General features: G+C 45.2%; 1 protein-coding gene across 1 annotated transcript in view; it reads right to left on the reverse strand.

Moving 5' to 3' along the window:
- Window positions 1-579: 579 nt before the first annotated feature.
- hmcn2 (hemicentin 2) overlaps window positions 580-14,037 on the reverse strand; it is a gene marked incomplete at its 5' end in the record, with an annotated part of 46,089 nt that continues 32,631 nt past the window's right edge. Inside the window, 29 exons of the mRNA XM_080499208.1 lie at window positions 580-1,973; window positions 2,098-2,224; window positions 2,539-2,658; window positions 3,054-3,347; window positions 3,436-3,564; window positions 3,800-3,925; window positions 4,146-4,265; window positions 4,414-4,548; window positions 4,665-4,784; window positions 4,861-4,920; window positions 4,996-5,236; window positions 5,384-5,505; window positions 5,819-5,956; window positions 6,407-6,559; window positions 7,155-7,325; window positions 7,484-7,565; window positions 8,232-8,422; window positions 8,513-8,647; window positions 8,731-8,944; window positions 9,025-9,215; window positions 9,298-9,567; window positions 9,877-10,011; window positions 10,124-10,258; window positions 10,338-10,445; window positions 10,579-10,743; window positions 10,833-10,954; window positions 11,050-11,206; window positions 11,334-11,461; window positions 12,296-12,440. Of these exons, the coding sequence (XP_080355334.1) occupies window positions 1,595-1,973; window positions 2,098-2,224; window positions 2,539-2,658; window positions 3,054-3,347; window positions 3,436-3,564; window positions 3,800-3,925; window positions 4,146-4,265; window positions 4,414-4,548; window positions 4,665-4,784; window positions 4,861-4,920; window positions 4,996-5,236; window positions 5,384-5,505; window positions 5,819-5,956; window positions 6,407-6,559; window positions 7,155-7,325; window positions 7,484-7,565; window positions 8,232-8,422; window positions 8,513-8,647; window positions 8,731-8,944; window positions 9,025-9,215; window positions 9,298-9,567; window positions 9,877-10,011; window positions 10,124-10,258; window positions 10,338-10,445; window positions 10,579-10,743; window positions 10,833-10,954; window positions 11,050-11,206; window positions 11,334-11,461; window positions 12,296-12,440 (4,613 nt within the window). The 3' untranslated portion in view covers window positions 580-1,594. The remainder of the gene's footprint in view (window positions 1,974-2,097; window positions 2,225-2,538; window positions 2,659-3,053; window positions 3,348-3,435; window positions 3,565-3,799; window positions 3,926-4,145; window positions 4,266-4,413; window positions 4,549-4,664; window positions 4,785-4,860; window positions 4,921-4,995; window positions 5,237-5,383; window positions 5,506-5,818; window positions 5,957-6,406; window positions 6,560-7,154; window positions 7,326-7,483; window positions 7,566-8,231; window positions 8,423-8,512; window positions 8,648-8,730; window positions 8,945-9,024; window positions 9,216-9,297; window positions 9,568-9,876; window positions 10,012-10,123; window positions 10,259-10,337; window positions 10,446-10,578; window positions 10,744-10,832; window positions 10,955-11,049; window positions 11,207-11,333; window positions 11,462-12,295; window positions 12,441-14,037) is intronic.

Below are 14,037 nucleotides of genomic sequence, written 5' to 3' on the forward strand. Positions count from 1 at the left end.
ACACACACACACACACACACACACACACACACACACACACACACACACACACACACACACACACACACAGCAACATGACACATCTGGCTGGGACCTGGAACACAGAGGAAGACACCAACCAAAGACAGGCAATGTAACACATTACTGTCGTGGCTCATGTGTTTTGTATGTAACATGTTGTTTTGGTCTCGGAGTCGCCTTTATCATATAATGCACCATCAGCCATTGTGCTTTTAAGCCTTCCTTTTTTTCTTCAAAGTAAAAGTTTCTCTGCTCTGGGCTCTATTTCTGTTGTTGTTTCTGCTTTCTACTAGTCACATGACCACCCAAACAACAAAAAAGTGGCTTATAGTCTGGAAAACATGGGACTCACTATAGTGGAAAGGTGTTCTTAAATGAAAAATCCAAAGTCATGCTTGTCGGGGTTTGAATTAATTTTTTTTATTTGAATTGTCCACATGCGATTGTCTGTTGCTTGTCTTCAGTGTGCATTGCCTCTTAACAATCACCCTTGGACCAATAAAGATGTAGAATAAGTCATGAAAATGTGAGTCTAATTAAAGTCAAATGGAACAAAACGGCAGTAAGAAAAAGTGTTGTCTATTTTATTTCTACAAACATTTATCACTCATTTACAACAACAGGGACATGATGGTTTCATGTGCGGGAGAGAAGGTAAACGTCGCGCTCGCCGATTTCAACACTGACGTCACATGTTGGAGCACCAACTGTGAATGTTGACACGAGGATGCTGAAGCGTTGATGAATGCAGGGCGGACGAGCTGTTTTGTTAAAACCACAGTGAAGAATCTGGTAACGCCGGCTATGCTTCATATTCCTTAATAACTAATAGCGGGGGTTTTTTCTAACACCGCCATTGTGGAAATGGAATCCAAACAAAAACACGGAAGTGCTTTCTGAGTAGCAGCTTCACATGTGATGAGACAGAAAAACTGTTAAAAACGAGCATAAAAAACAAAATAGACAAAGCACAAGTGTGTGATGTTACAATGTCACAAACTGTGACCGGTGGTGCGTTCAAACAACTTCAATAAATTAAAGTAATAAAAATGGGGGTGGGACATGGTACAAATCTCATCGCTGTGGAAATATTTGTGGTGGGCTTCTATTTCCAACAGTGGGGGACACGTATTTTTATATGAGGATATACCAATGACAAAAATAGAAATTCAACCTTTGAATCTAACTTAGAAAATGATGCAAAGCAGAACAATAAAAAAAGGTCTGGTAAATCTTGACCGGTGTTCAAAAAAAACAAATCAGTGCTTGTTCACTTCTGTATTTTATGAATGACAATGATGATTTCAGTCTATCTGGGGTAAAGACTTTAAAAACTTGAACAGCAGATTGTGTTCATCCGTAAATCTTCGACACTAAATGTTCTGCTCAGCAATCGTTAAAATGGATCCCACTGAAAGCGACATTTAAAACCTGGCTTTGTGTCGTCATGAAACACAGCCGGTAACGCAGCCCACCTCATCTTGTACGGTGGATTTTCTTTGCATAGTGTCCAAGGCACAGCGTGGGTGTGGAGGCTTATAAAGGCCACTGAGGGGCAGCTGCCTGTGTGTGATCAGTAGGGGTACGCTGAGATGGAGATGTAGATGATGAAGATGCTCTGGTAGGTAATGCGTCCCTGCAGCGAGATAGTGGTGGCCTGCACCTTGAGCCGCACCAGTCCCGCTCTGTCCAGAAGCCGCAGGGTGAAGATGATCCCCCTGCCGGCTTCGTCCTTGATGCCGAACGCCCGACCCGTCCCGCCCGCCACCGACTCCTGCTCCAGTATTAGGAAGGAGGTGCGCTCCTGCAGGACGCCGGACTCCGAGAAGGCTGAGAGGCGCACCACGTTGTGATTGGCCGGTATGCCGGAGGGCAGCGTGAGCAGCTTGTACTGCAGGATCAGAGGAGAGCCTCCTGTGGAGCAGTCCAGAGAGCAGGGCCTGTAGCAGGTCCTTTAAAAGTCAGTAGGGAAGAAGGAAGGTGTCACTGACCCCGCAAGAAATTGTTTCAACATGAATGTGCAGCCTAACCACTGTCTTTACTCAAAGTGAAGTATTCATTAGCTGTGCAAATTACCCAGGTCTTCCTCCACTCTGGTAGGATGCAGGACAGGGTGTGTCCAGACACTGGTATCCTCCACGAGTGTTGAAACACATCTGATTGTGTCCACACTGCACGCCTTGTTCTGTACACTCATCAATGTCTACAACGGTGGAGCAGAGCAGTAATGAGCATATAAGCAATATGACTTTCTGGCATTAGTGGTCAAGTCCTATAGAGTACAGTTGTTTTGTGTGTTTTTTTTAGTTTTACAGTTCATGACTACTTTAATTGTCATTTTCTAATCATAATCTACTAAAAGATTTAATACACAATATGAGGCTTGGCCACTTCCTAAAGGTTCTTTAGTATAGATCATTCTGAGGATGTCATCCTGCCTGTTACTTCATCACAAAATATTACAGAGTGTACTCTTAAACCAAGAGGAAAAGCGGTTCATTGGGTGGAGATGATTACCTTTGCAGCTCCTGCCGTTGGGCAGCAGCTGGTATCCTGGAGGACACAAACACTGGAAGCTGCCAATGGTGTTTCGACACTCGTGTTGGCACGGCTTCCTGAGCAGACACTCGTCCACATCTGTGCAGGAAATGATCCAAACCCAAGTCAGTGAGAGATTCAAAAAGTTTGGAGACACAATATCATGTGATCTCAAATGTGTTTTTAATGTTTAACAGAGTTTGTCCAGCCATAAACCTACATAGTAGAATATTATCCCAATAAATTCAAACACTATCATGTGAAATGCTGCAGTGTAAAACGTTTCACATTATTTAGATGAAACTTAACATGAAATATAACCAGAATGTGCATCATTTTTTTGTTAGCATTGAGGAATGTAGAGACGGACATTTAAAAAAAGACAATGAAAAAAGTAAGTGTATGGTTTGATGGTTCAAACTTTTGCATCAATGTTAAAACTATTTATTCAGTGTAAAATGTTTTGTTCTCGCTACCTCTGGCGCCACACTTACCAACACACGTGCCATCCCGGTTGGTGTACCCGGCGGGGCAGCTCTGTCTGGTGATGCGGGACACTCCCTGAGCCCTGGACAGGATCGGCCTGCCGAGGGACGAGACAAGCTGGGGGCGGAGTCTGGCTCTGACCCTGGTGCCGTTGGCGAAGATCTGCCCCCTCTCCAGCCCCGCGCAGGAGCGTCCGTCCCCAAGCAGCACCGTCCCCGGAGGACACATGCACCTGAAGCTGCCGGGCACGTTCCGGCACTGGAAGGCGCAAGGGTTTGGCGTCTGTTGGCATTCATCAACGTCTGGAAGGACGAAAGAAAGCTTAAGGTGGTTCTAACATGTGCTGCTGTCCGAGAGGTGCTGATGTTTGTTATTGAAGCGATGTCCCACCTAAACATGGGAGCCCAACTCCCTGAGATCTGTAACCTCTGGGACACACGCAGCCATAACCTCCGATGGTGTTCTGACAAATCTGAGTGTAGCGACACATGTGGCTCCCATCCTGGCACTCGTCAATGTCTGGAAAATATTCAGAAGATGTTGTTTCACAGCATTTTACAGAAGCCGCTCCATTTATTCCCCAAAATGACAGATGTATTAAAAAAAGAAAAAGGCTCAGTTTGTCTGATGGTAAGTTTGTCACAGCTCAGTCTGTTTTATATATAGCATTATACACTTGACTTGCTCAACTCACTGCATATACTGTATATATATATATATATATATATATTTATAGTGGATGGCAGGCACTAACCCAAGCAGGCTCCATTCTCTGCTAGGGTCATCCCAGCAGGGCAACTGTCAAAACACTGGTACCCTCCGTCTGTGTTGCGGCACTGCTGGTGGGCGGGGCAGACGTTCCTCATGCACTCATTGACGTCTGTAAAAGAGCAGCCATTAATATCAAAGTGACGATCACTCAATCCATTAATCCGTCCAAAGCTGTGAAACAAAAGGAAAAACCAACAGAAACGCAGGGAGAACATGACACCACAGTGAATCCACAAAGTCTAGAAAACAGCGGTGCTGCAGGTACTTCCTCCCATAAGGTAAGCATTGCGTTATCTGTACTTCCTGGAAATCTCTGAAGTTTGACTGACCGACGCAGCGTTGCCCTGACAGCTGGTAACCGGGGTGGCAGATACAGCGAAAGGAACCCAGAGTATTGAGGCACTGATGTTGGCACGGGGAGAGAATAGACTCCTGGCACTCATCCACATCTGCAAGAACAGAGACGCAGTTCTATTATGATTTATCTATGAGATACTGTAAAGCAAGTGCAGAATCCTTCTTCAAAAGTTGTAAACGTGGAGGTCAGCCAAGGACACTTATATAAGAAATATTAAGAAAATGTTGTTGATGACTTGCCTTCGCAGCTGGTTCCTGTGATGCTGGGCTTGAATCCTGGTCCACACTTGGCCTGGCAGCGATATGTCCCCAATGTATTGACACACTGCTGGTTGTAGTGGCACATGTGTGAGCCTTGCGAGCACTCGTCGATGTCTGTAGGGTGAGGATTGAAGCACAAGGATAGATGCCGAAGCAGATGTTTTTAAACATGAGAAACCTTTTTTTCTTAACCTACAGCACATTTTGCGAATAATTATTTTCTGTCTCACCCTGGCATGTGTTGCTCTCCGCAGAAACGGTGAAGCCAGAGGGGCAAGAACAGGAAAAGCCCCCCATGATGTTGTTACATGAGTGAGAGCAGGGAGACTGCAGCGCACACTCATCTTCATCTATTAAGAACATTATTTAATTAGGATAAGAAAATGGGTACAGTGGCAAATGTTCAAATAAAGTGGGACAGCATACCAGCACAGTAGGAGGCTGTGTCAAGTAGGAACCCTTTAGGGCATGTGTGCTCATAACCATCTGCAAACAGAGAGGCGCTGTCAGATGCTGCAACATCTAATCAAAACTTCAAATCTGCAGTTGTCTCTCTCAGACCTGGTATGATGAGGCTGGCAGTGACATGGAAGTCCAGAGTGAGAGTCAACATGTTGTAGACGCTGTTCACACCGGAGACTTTGAGCAGCTGGAGCAGAGGGCCCTGGCGCTCCTCCTGGTCCTCGTAAATAATGGTGTGATTACAGCGAAGCACCATGGGGTTTCCTCCTCTCTGGTGGGCTTGGGACGACCAGGAGTACAGCTGCCCTTGGCCCGTCTGCACATATGACTCATCAAACTCCTGCAGGATGGAAACAACATCAGATCAGAGAAAGTCGAGGGGATCCGGGAGATGAGAGCATCAAATTCTCCAGAGTGCGTGCGTCTTGAAAACAGGACACGTCTGAGGTCTTTTACATAGCTGCAGTAGTAACGGCAGTGAACCCACCTGTAAGCTCAGATGTGAGGACGACAGTGAGGGGGGAACAAATCCGTTAATCACTATGTCGATGAGTAAAACTCCCTCAGAATCCACACCTCTGGCAACGTGGGTCAAACGCAGGACCTCTCCTGATGAGACAAACAGTAAAATTGTTCACAGCCACAGGGGATCATGCTGAAACAATTCAGAGGTAATGACCCTAATGTGTAAGCCTGTGTGCATCTCAGTGGTGCCACCTGCTGGTTGTTTCACAGCAAAGCGCCCAACAGTCATACCCCATATTTTGCATTAAAAAACAAAATAATAATTCAGTCCATTAATAAGTCCATTGGGCAACTTTTCAGGTTTCTTTTTTTTTTTTTTTTTTAATATACTCTATGTTAAATACATTTAGAATACAACTGGAGAAATGGAGAAAAATGGATGAAGGGTAAAACACACCAGTCTCAAACTCCAGCTGAGACTCCTGTCTGAACTGGCCCTGAGTGAAGGAGTAACCGTTCCTGGCTGCTCCGCTCTGCAGCACAGTGGTCCAATAGACCGGAGTGAACACCGACACCAGCACACGCAGCAAAGGACCTGCAAACAAACGGCAGCAGGTCGTAGCCACTTAAAAAAAAAAAAAAAGACCACTGCAATGGAAATGTAATATTAATACTGTCAAGCTTTCATTAAAATTACACACTGAAATTTTAATTTATATCAGTTCAATGAGATAAACATACTAAAATAAACATAAATAAATAATGCAGAGTTGCACTATTAGGGCATACAAGGCGAGCAGGCACATTGCAACCATCCTTTTAATCCCAGAAGTCTCTCTGCCCTGTAGAAACTTTACAGCAACATGTAACACGATGCAACATACACAACACTTTGATGCACTCTACAACACCAACACTGAAAAAACATCTTACTCTTATGTTTTAATTGTGCTGACTGCAATAAGTACATTTGCGGTGCCTTCGAAGCAGAGAGTAAATAATCCACACGTTTCTGAGACTGAGTGTCTCATGTGCGATCACTCACCCACAGTGGGAGGAATGTTGTCCAGGCGTGCCTGCAGGGTGCTGCTCCCGTCTTCCGTGTTGTCTGTAATGTTTGCCTCCAGGAAAGACACACCAAACTCCCTCTCGTTCACCATCCCTATCAGACTGCCTCTGGTTCTACGTGGAACGTCGCCTTTCACCACCAAACAGCAATATGTTTAATTTCTTGCACAACATAATTACATTTTACACACTGTCATTACTAAACACAGTGATAACACATCTTGAAAGTCCTATGATTATTTTCAGTTATTCTCATTTAGAGCCAATTTTTTTTTTTTTTTTTTTAAAGAGCAGCTATAGACAAATATGCAATATAAAAGGCTGACAAACATAGAGTTTCTGTAAAGTATAAGATCAATCCAGTAAAAAGTTGCAGGGGATTTTCATAATTGTTTAAAATACCTCAATAGAATCAAACTTTCCAACGTCCTAATGTGAAATGTTCCAGGTTTAAGGGGCAGAGTAAATACATGTAATAAATGTAGGTAGCACAGGCCCTCGGGTGCTGACTGTAACTGCAGTGACTTTGTGACGTACAGGAGGAGATATAGGCCGGCGGAGGTCCAAGGATTGATTTAGAGATTAATTTATACCCGTTCTAAAGTCTATGTGTGGATAATAGTGCCTTGACTGAGCAGATAATACAGGATGGATGTCAGATTATTTCATAAAGTGCAACGAAGCACATGAAATGTCATCTCGGAAGGAATATGCGTCAGTTGTACCTGGACAAAGACCAGTCTGACATTTCCTGGAGTCAATACTGGGGCCGCTGCACGATCGTCCACCATTGGCTGGTTCTGGGTTGTTGCATAATCTGATTCGTTCTTGGAAGCCTTGCCCACAGGAGCTGCTGCAGGGACCCCACTCTTCCCAGTTAGAGTAGCCCCCGTTCACTGACACAAAGAAGGAGATGAAAGTAAAACAAGGACCTCAGGCTGGAAAGGAACACTTGAGCACTTGTTTTTTTGGGGGGAAGTTTGAAAAGAATTTTTATAATTTTACTTAGTTGTTAAGCTATAGAAGTGTATCGAAGGGCATGTTCTGAACGTACCCTGAACCTTGAGAGTGATTGTCCTCTCCGCTGTTCCAGCCTCACTCTCCGCCACACACTGATACTCCCCTTCATCTGCTGCCTGTGAATCCAGAAGAAGGAGATTTGGGCTTGATTCACACTCCGAGGAACAATTATGCTTTGATGGAATCACAAGCCTGTGTTATTGAATTACAAACAGTTTTCACACTGAGGAGAAACTAACATTACTGGAAAAAAAAGGTGACATTTTCCAATGGGACACTTGACTTTGCACCATCACATTTTTGGCCATAATGGATATTATTGTGCCAGCGAGAGGAGATTTCACATTAGAGCGATCTCTGAAAAGGACAGTCATCCGTCTGTGAGAAAGTCTCAGCTGCAGGCTGTGCAATTATAGCAGCAGTTAGAGACCGTAACAAGGTTACAGGCTGTGGAAAGAGAAGCGGAGCCTGGGAACATCCAGCTTTCTGTTCGCCTCTTCACTTTGTTGCTAATACTGTTAGCCTCTCTGACTGGACTGAATGTGATTTTAGAGAAAGCAGGACACAGCAGGAGAGTCACACACTGTTCCTCAACCCAAGGGGACTGCAGATGAAGCATGGAGAGGTTGAATACTGCTCCACTGTTTGCCCCGACATGAAACGTCGGTTAATGTAGTTTGCAAAAGGAGACCGAATTATACAACCCGAAGGGGCAGGGACTGTCAAGCCACTTCGACCCGAGCAGTCACTGCTTCAGTGTGGAAATGGAAACTTGAACTCACAGTGATGCTGTAAATGACTAATGAGCCGTTGTGGAGCGCTTGCATCCGCATGGAGCGGAGCAGAAGTTTTCCGTTCCGGAGCCAGCGCAGGATGGGACTCGGGTCGCCGCGCACTGGACAGTCGAGAACAGCAGAGGCGCCCTGGATGACCGTCTGAGACATGCGGGCGTCACCCTTCAACACAGGAGGCTCTGGAGACACACACACACAGTTCGCATATCAAAAGTCATGTTATCTGTGGAAAATGTAATGAAGTGCAAACGCCGAAAAAAGAAGCTCACCTCTGATTCGGACAAATGAGAGCGAGCGAATGGAGCCCACACTGTTCTCCGCGATGCACACGTAGGTCCCTGCGTCACTCACGGTCACATTCTCGATGACGATGGAGCTCCTGCCTGCCTCGTCCACAGTCGCACCTGGAACATTGTTATATTTAACTCTTAGCACTGCCACAACCCTGATCTGTGTCATATTTAAATAAAAAAGAAGAGTTCAGTACCTGCATAGGCTCTGTTGTTGGTCGTCCAGGAGATGACGGGAGAGGGTGTTCCCTGAGCCTGACAGGATAAGGCCAGACTCTGCCCTTTGTTCAGGGTGACGTCGCCTGGCAGCTCCTTGAAGGCCGGCCTCATGTTGATTGACAGGTGGAGGTCCTGCCTCGCAGAGCCTGCAGCGTTGGTGGCCACACATGTGAACACGCCGGCATCTCCGGGCTGTGCAAAGGAGCAGCTGTCAGGCTTGATTGTTATGACCACAACACATGTTGCGGCAGTAAAGTGCAGATTACACTGACCTCAGCCCGCTCGATGATCAGCTCTCCTGATCGCAGGACAGTGAATTTACCGGGAAGCTTGGGCACAGGGGCTCCATCTTTCTCCCAGAATACCCTGGGTTCTGGCGAGCCCTGGGCAGCACAGGGCAGCAAGGCCTGAAACCCCTGAACAACTGACAGCTCAGTCTGCGAAGGAGGAATCATGGGCGGCACTGAAAGGCAACAAAAGCATTTAGCATCTTTATGGTATAGCCTCCATGCAACACATGATAGAATTGCTATAAGTCTTCACACCTTGAATGAGCAGCCTCATGTCGTGGCTGGCTCGACCAGCCAGGTTTTTGGCCGTGCATGTATAGAGTCCTGCGTCACTGCGCTGAGAGGACGTAATTGCCAGGGTTCCATTGGCAAAGACGTGTACATGAGCGCTATCAACCACAGGCCTCCTCTCTTTTTGCCAAGTCACTTCAGGCTGAGGCTGTCCGTCAGCGACACACTCCAGGCTGACGGGCCGGCCCAAGACCACGGTGTACTCAACACGAGGGACACTCAACACTGGTGGAACTGCAGAAGCAAGACGAGGGTAAATATTGATTTAATGATACATTTGCCCAACGTCTATGCCGGCTCTAGTCCAAACTAAAGCCTTCAAGAGCTGGAGCCTATGCCCAGCTGACAATGGATTAATGACAGGGTAGCGCATGGACATGTCGCCAGCCCCTCACAGGGCTATTCATTCATTCATTCAGTCATAAACCACTAAATACAGAGGTTAGCCATGCGGTGTGTATCTGAGGACAGAATTGAAATTCACAAAGCGTCTGCAAAGATTTACCACAATTTTTTTTCTGCCGTTTGTAAGAGCAGCCGTACCTTGAAGGATTAACTTAGTCCTGGCCACAGCTACACCAGCTTCATTCTTCGCCAGACACTGGTAGGTCCCGGCATCGCCGAGTGTCACGCGAGAGAACTTCAGAGCGCCGTTTGAGAGCACAGCCAGCCGGTGACCTGTAATAGACACACCGGAATGAAGACCATAGAGCATGCTCATAAACTCATTGATTTTAATTTATTTAAAACAATAACGCTGTATAAAGCGTGCTGTGCTAGTGTTTTTCACCTGCTGCTATTGGAACCCCCTCTCTCTGCCAGGTGATTGATGGTCTGGGGAAGCCTCGGACCTCGCAGGGAAGCACGGTGGCGTGATGCAACATCACTTGCACTTCCTCTGCCGTCGGCTTGATCTCCGGTGGCTCTGAACACAATGAAGACAGTGTCAATCGGGACGACGACGCTGCGAGCGTTTGGCCGTTGTGCCGCAGTGTCAATCAGACCTTGCACTGTGAGGGCGATGTGTTTGTGTGCCACTCCGGCTGGGTTGCGGGCCGAGCATGTGTACCTGCCAGCATGACTCGGCACGGCAGCGGTTATCTCCAACTCTCCTGAATAAAAATGAGAGCCAAGATACATAAACAGTGTCAAATTTGAATAGGCCTTGTTCTTCCAATGAGCCATAATGTATCATATCGCACAGAGGCATAAAACAAGTGTAACTTCTTCAGAGTGTTGTCTCACCCGTGGGAAGGACACGGTAACTTCCCCCTCTGGAGCTCAGCTTGGCTCCTCCCTTCGTCCAGGTGACAGTGGGCTGAGGGCGTCCTTGTACGTGACAAGGCAACACCACGGGAGACAGTTTGACCGCTTTAACCGCTGTAACGTCATCTTCAATAGACGGCGGCACTGTACGGGGAAATAGTCGGAATCACGAGTTAATTCACGTGAAATTACATTCTGCAGTCTTATTATTGGGCAAAACTCCAAATCAATACCTTGCAGGATGACCTCGATGACCCTGCGCTCCTCTCCAACATCGTTGACTGCAGTGCACTCAAAATAACCTTCGTCCTCATTGGCTGGGGACAGAAGAACCAGGGACCCAGAGGACAGTAGCCTGGACAGATGAACAACATTGCATCAGTTTACATCGCCATGCAATCGGTGCTGCATTCATGTTATGTATTGAAAGCCAGTACAACCACAGCTTACCTGTATGCAACAGGCTGCAGGCTTACGTCAAGCGGAGCGCCGTTCCTCTTCCAGGATACCTTAGGTGGGGGTATACCCGTCGTCTCGCAGCTCAGCACAGATCTAATCCCCGTGGTTACTGTCACATTGAATGGGCCCGGACTGATGGAAGGACCCACTGACAAAGAGACACAAACAGCTTGTGCTTAACACACGTGCTCAACCCAGAGGAAGCATCAAATATCACACAAAAGTGAAAACGAGGACAAAGAGCAGATTTGATCGGAACAGGGTTATAAACTTGCCAAACACACGAAGATCCATCCCCCTGTGATCTGAGCCAGCCTGGTTGGACACTGTGCAGTAGTAGCGACCAGCGTCACTCAGCTGAGCGCCGGCGATACCCAGAGAGCCCTCTGACCGCAGAGTGTACCTGCAGGGTGTAACGACGTATAGAATGCACTCGTTACACATTTTAGTTCATTAAAAACTGATTACAACACCTTAACTTTTAATTTTTCCCCTCAAATATATATGTTACAAATTTTCTCAAAGACGTATCTCATGGTGTCATTTGCTGAGTGTATAGGTGACCCGCTTCACTAAAACCACATCAGCCATTCTGGGGAAAATGCTTGATAATCTGCTAGTGATTACTAAAAGATATGGCTTTGTGGACTCATGGCAATAAAAGTAGCAGCAACACAATAAAAGTAGCAGCAACAAAAAGAGATAAGCTTTGCTTTATTTAAGGTGGAAAGAGGCATGCAGCTTTGTAAAGTTGTAAATTTGACCTATTTATAAAATAAAATACCCGCCAATATGTTACTTTCACACCATGGAAAGGCTCTATCATGTTCTGATGGCTCGTAATTGCAGCTCCGTACAGCTTTTCCTGTCTATATGAAGTTACACTGTTCCTGTAGATTACATATGGTGTAATATTTTTGAACGTATAATGTAAAAGAGCCACAAGAAAACTTTCACTGGACACATTGATACTGTGTCTCACATGCAATGTGATAAAATGGTTGCTTCTGAAGAGTGTTACAGGAATTCTGAACATTCCCAGGCAAACAGAAAACATCATTCAGGATCAAGGCGGTTTCCGTCCTCCAGTAAAAAGGAGTTTGGAGAAATAATGGGCTTTTAACTGAAGCTTTAAATATTGCGAGCAGTTGTCTCAGTGAGCAGAACAGATGTGATTTTACAGTAATGCATAACTTCATTCATTAAAAACAAAGCCTGTGGTCTTGTCAGGACGTACTTCTTGTTGTCTTTAGGTAAGGGGAATCCGTCTTTGCGCCACATGACCGTAGGCGAGGAGCCGGCTTCCACTTCACAAGGTAAAACTGCATCCTGGCCGATATGCACAGTCACCACAGCACCACTCTCCTTTATTACCGGCGCCACTGAAGGGAAAGATGACAAATTCACAATCTGATTTGAGTTTGGCATGAATATGGTTTAATTATCAACAATATGTCAGAAATCCTCATAATTCTGTAGAAAGCAAAAAGAGGCAAGTGTAAATAAAGTTATTATTCCATATAGGAACAGAGACAAATTATATAAGATATTTAGATTTTCTTTTCATTCATTGCTTTTCATGAAACCACTGATTAACACTGTATTTAATTCAAAGTTATTGCTAGTCGGTATTTGTACTCCAACTTTGTTCGATAGAGTTTTGTCTCAGTTGGGACCAAGAACTTGAGATGAATGGGACTCGGTTTTTCTCGTCTCATTTAGAGACTTTCATATCGGATCTTTCTGTAAAAGTGATTTCAGTTGTTAATAGCACAGGGGCCTGCTCCTATTTCACTTCTCACCAAATGTTAAAGATTGGACCGTTTAAGCTCTCCTGCTTTCTGAATTATTGAACAATGGCTTATTCGGATTATGTTGCTCATTTCTTTGGGGGAAGTACAAACTTCATGATGTGACATGAAGTGGAACATGATGTCACCATCTAAATACACACAGTTTCCCCTGAATCATTTTTCCTGACGGTGTTAATTTGCAGCCCCCAACATCCAGCTAAACATGAAACCCGCGTCCCGTGCACATTTAATCATCCTTTTAAAGGCACTGTGTGTTTATTCCATCATTGTTAGCTGAGACTTTTCACATATGGTTTGAATGTGTCACATTGATGAACTGCACTGACATCCTTTATTATTTCTGAACTCTCGGTGTTAAAAATCTAATACCCCTAAAACGCATTTCCATGTGAGTCCACCTCTAAATCTGTGTCTCTGCTGAGTTGAACCAAATGGCAAAAGAAAAATAATGTGAGAAGAGCTTTGGTTGTTTCACTGGCTTTAAACACTGTTTAGCTCTTCCTCAATGTTTAAAGTCCATTATTACAAGTCAAAAAAGATATTGTAAAAAAGACCCCCTTCAAAGTGAATGTGAAACATTTGAAACTAGTTGAAGACCGGGGCTTTGCTTTGAGGAGTATTCACTTGAATGTAGAAAAGCTGTTCTCTACAGTTGCAGGAATGATCAGTAGAGGGAGCTGCTGCCGCCATTTTAATGAACATGTACAAGGCTGATGTTCAGAAAAAACAACCCCGGTGAATTCAGAGGAGATTTACTGTCGGCTGTTCTCTTCCGGGGTCGCCATACTTTCGACCTTCTTGACGCAACTGTCAAAGGGTTTCTGACTCCATCTTTCAGTCACAAGCTCACTGCTCTAATAAGCCCCCTCCATTCAAAATAAAAGCATAAACTTGAGGTACACATGGCCCTCTTTTACTAAAAGTTAAATTATTTTGGAAGATGGAAATAGATAAAAACTAATGAATAACTTGGGGTTTGTCCTCACATGTTTTTTTTTTCCCAGGTGTGTTTTGATTCTGTGAGCGCCAGAGAATACCTGCCGGCAACAGATTTTTGACGGCACAACTAACTACAGGCTTACAAAGCGTAAAATAGCACAACACTTGCCAGAAACAATCAGCACCCAGGGGATCTGCACCCGCAAGCGCGCTTTCTCTGATTCAG

Source organism: Blennius ocellaris, assembly GCF_963422515.1.
Source record: "Blennius ocellaris genome assembly, chromosome: 7".
In the NCBI taxonomy this organism is placed as follows: Eukaryota; Metazoa; Chordata; class Actinopteri; order Blenniiformes; family Blenniidae; genus Blennius; species Blennius ocellaris.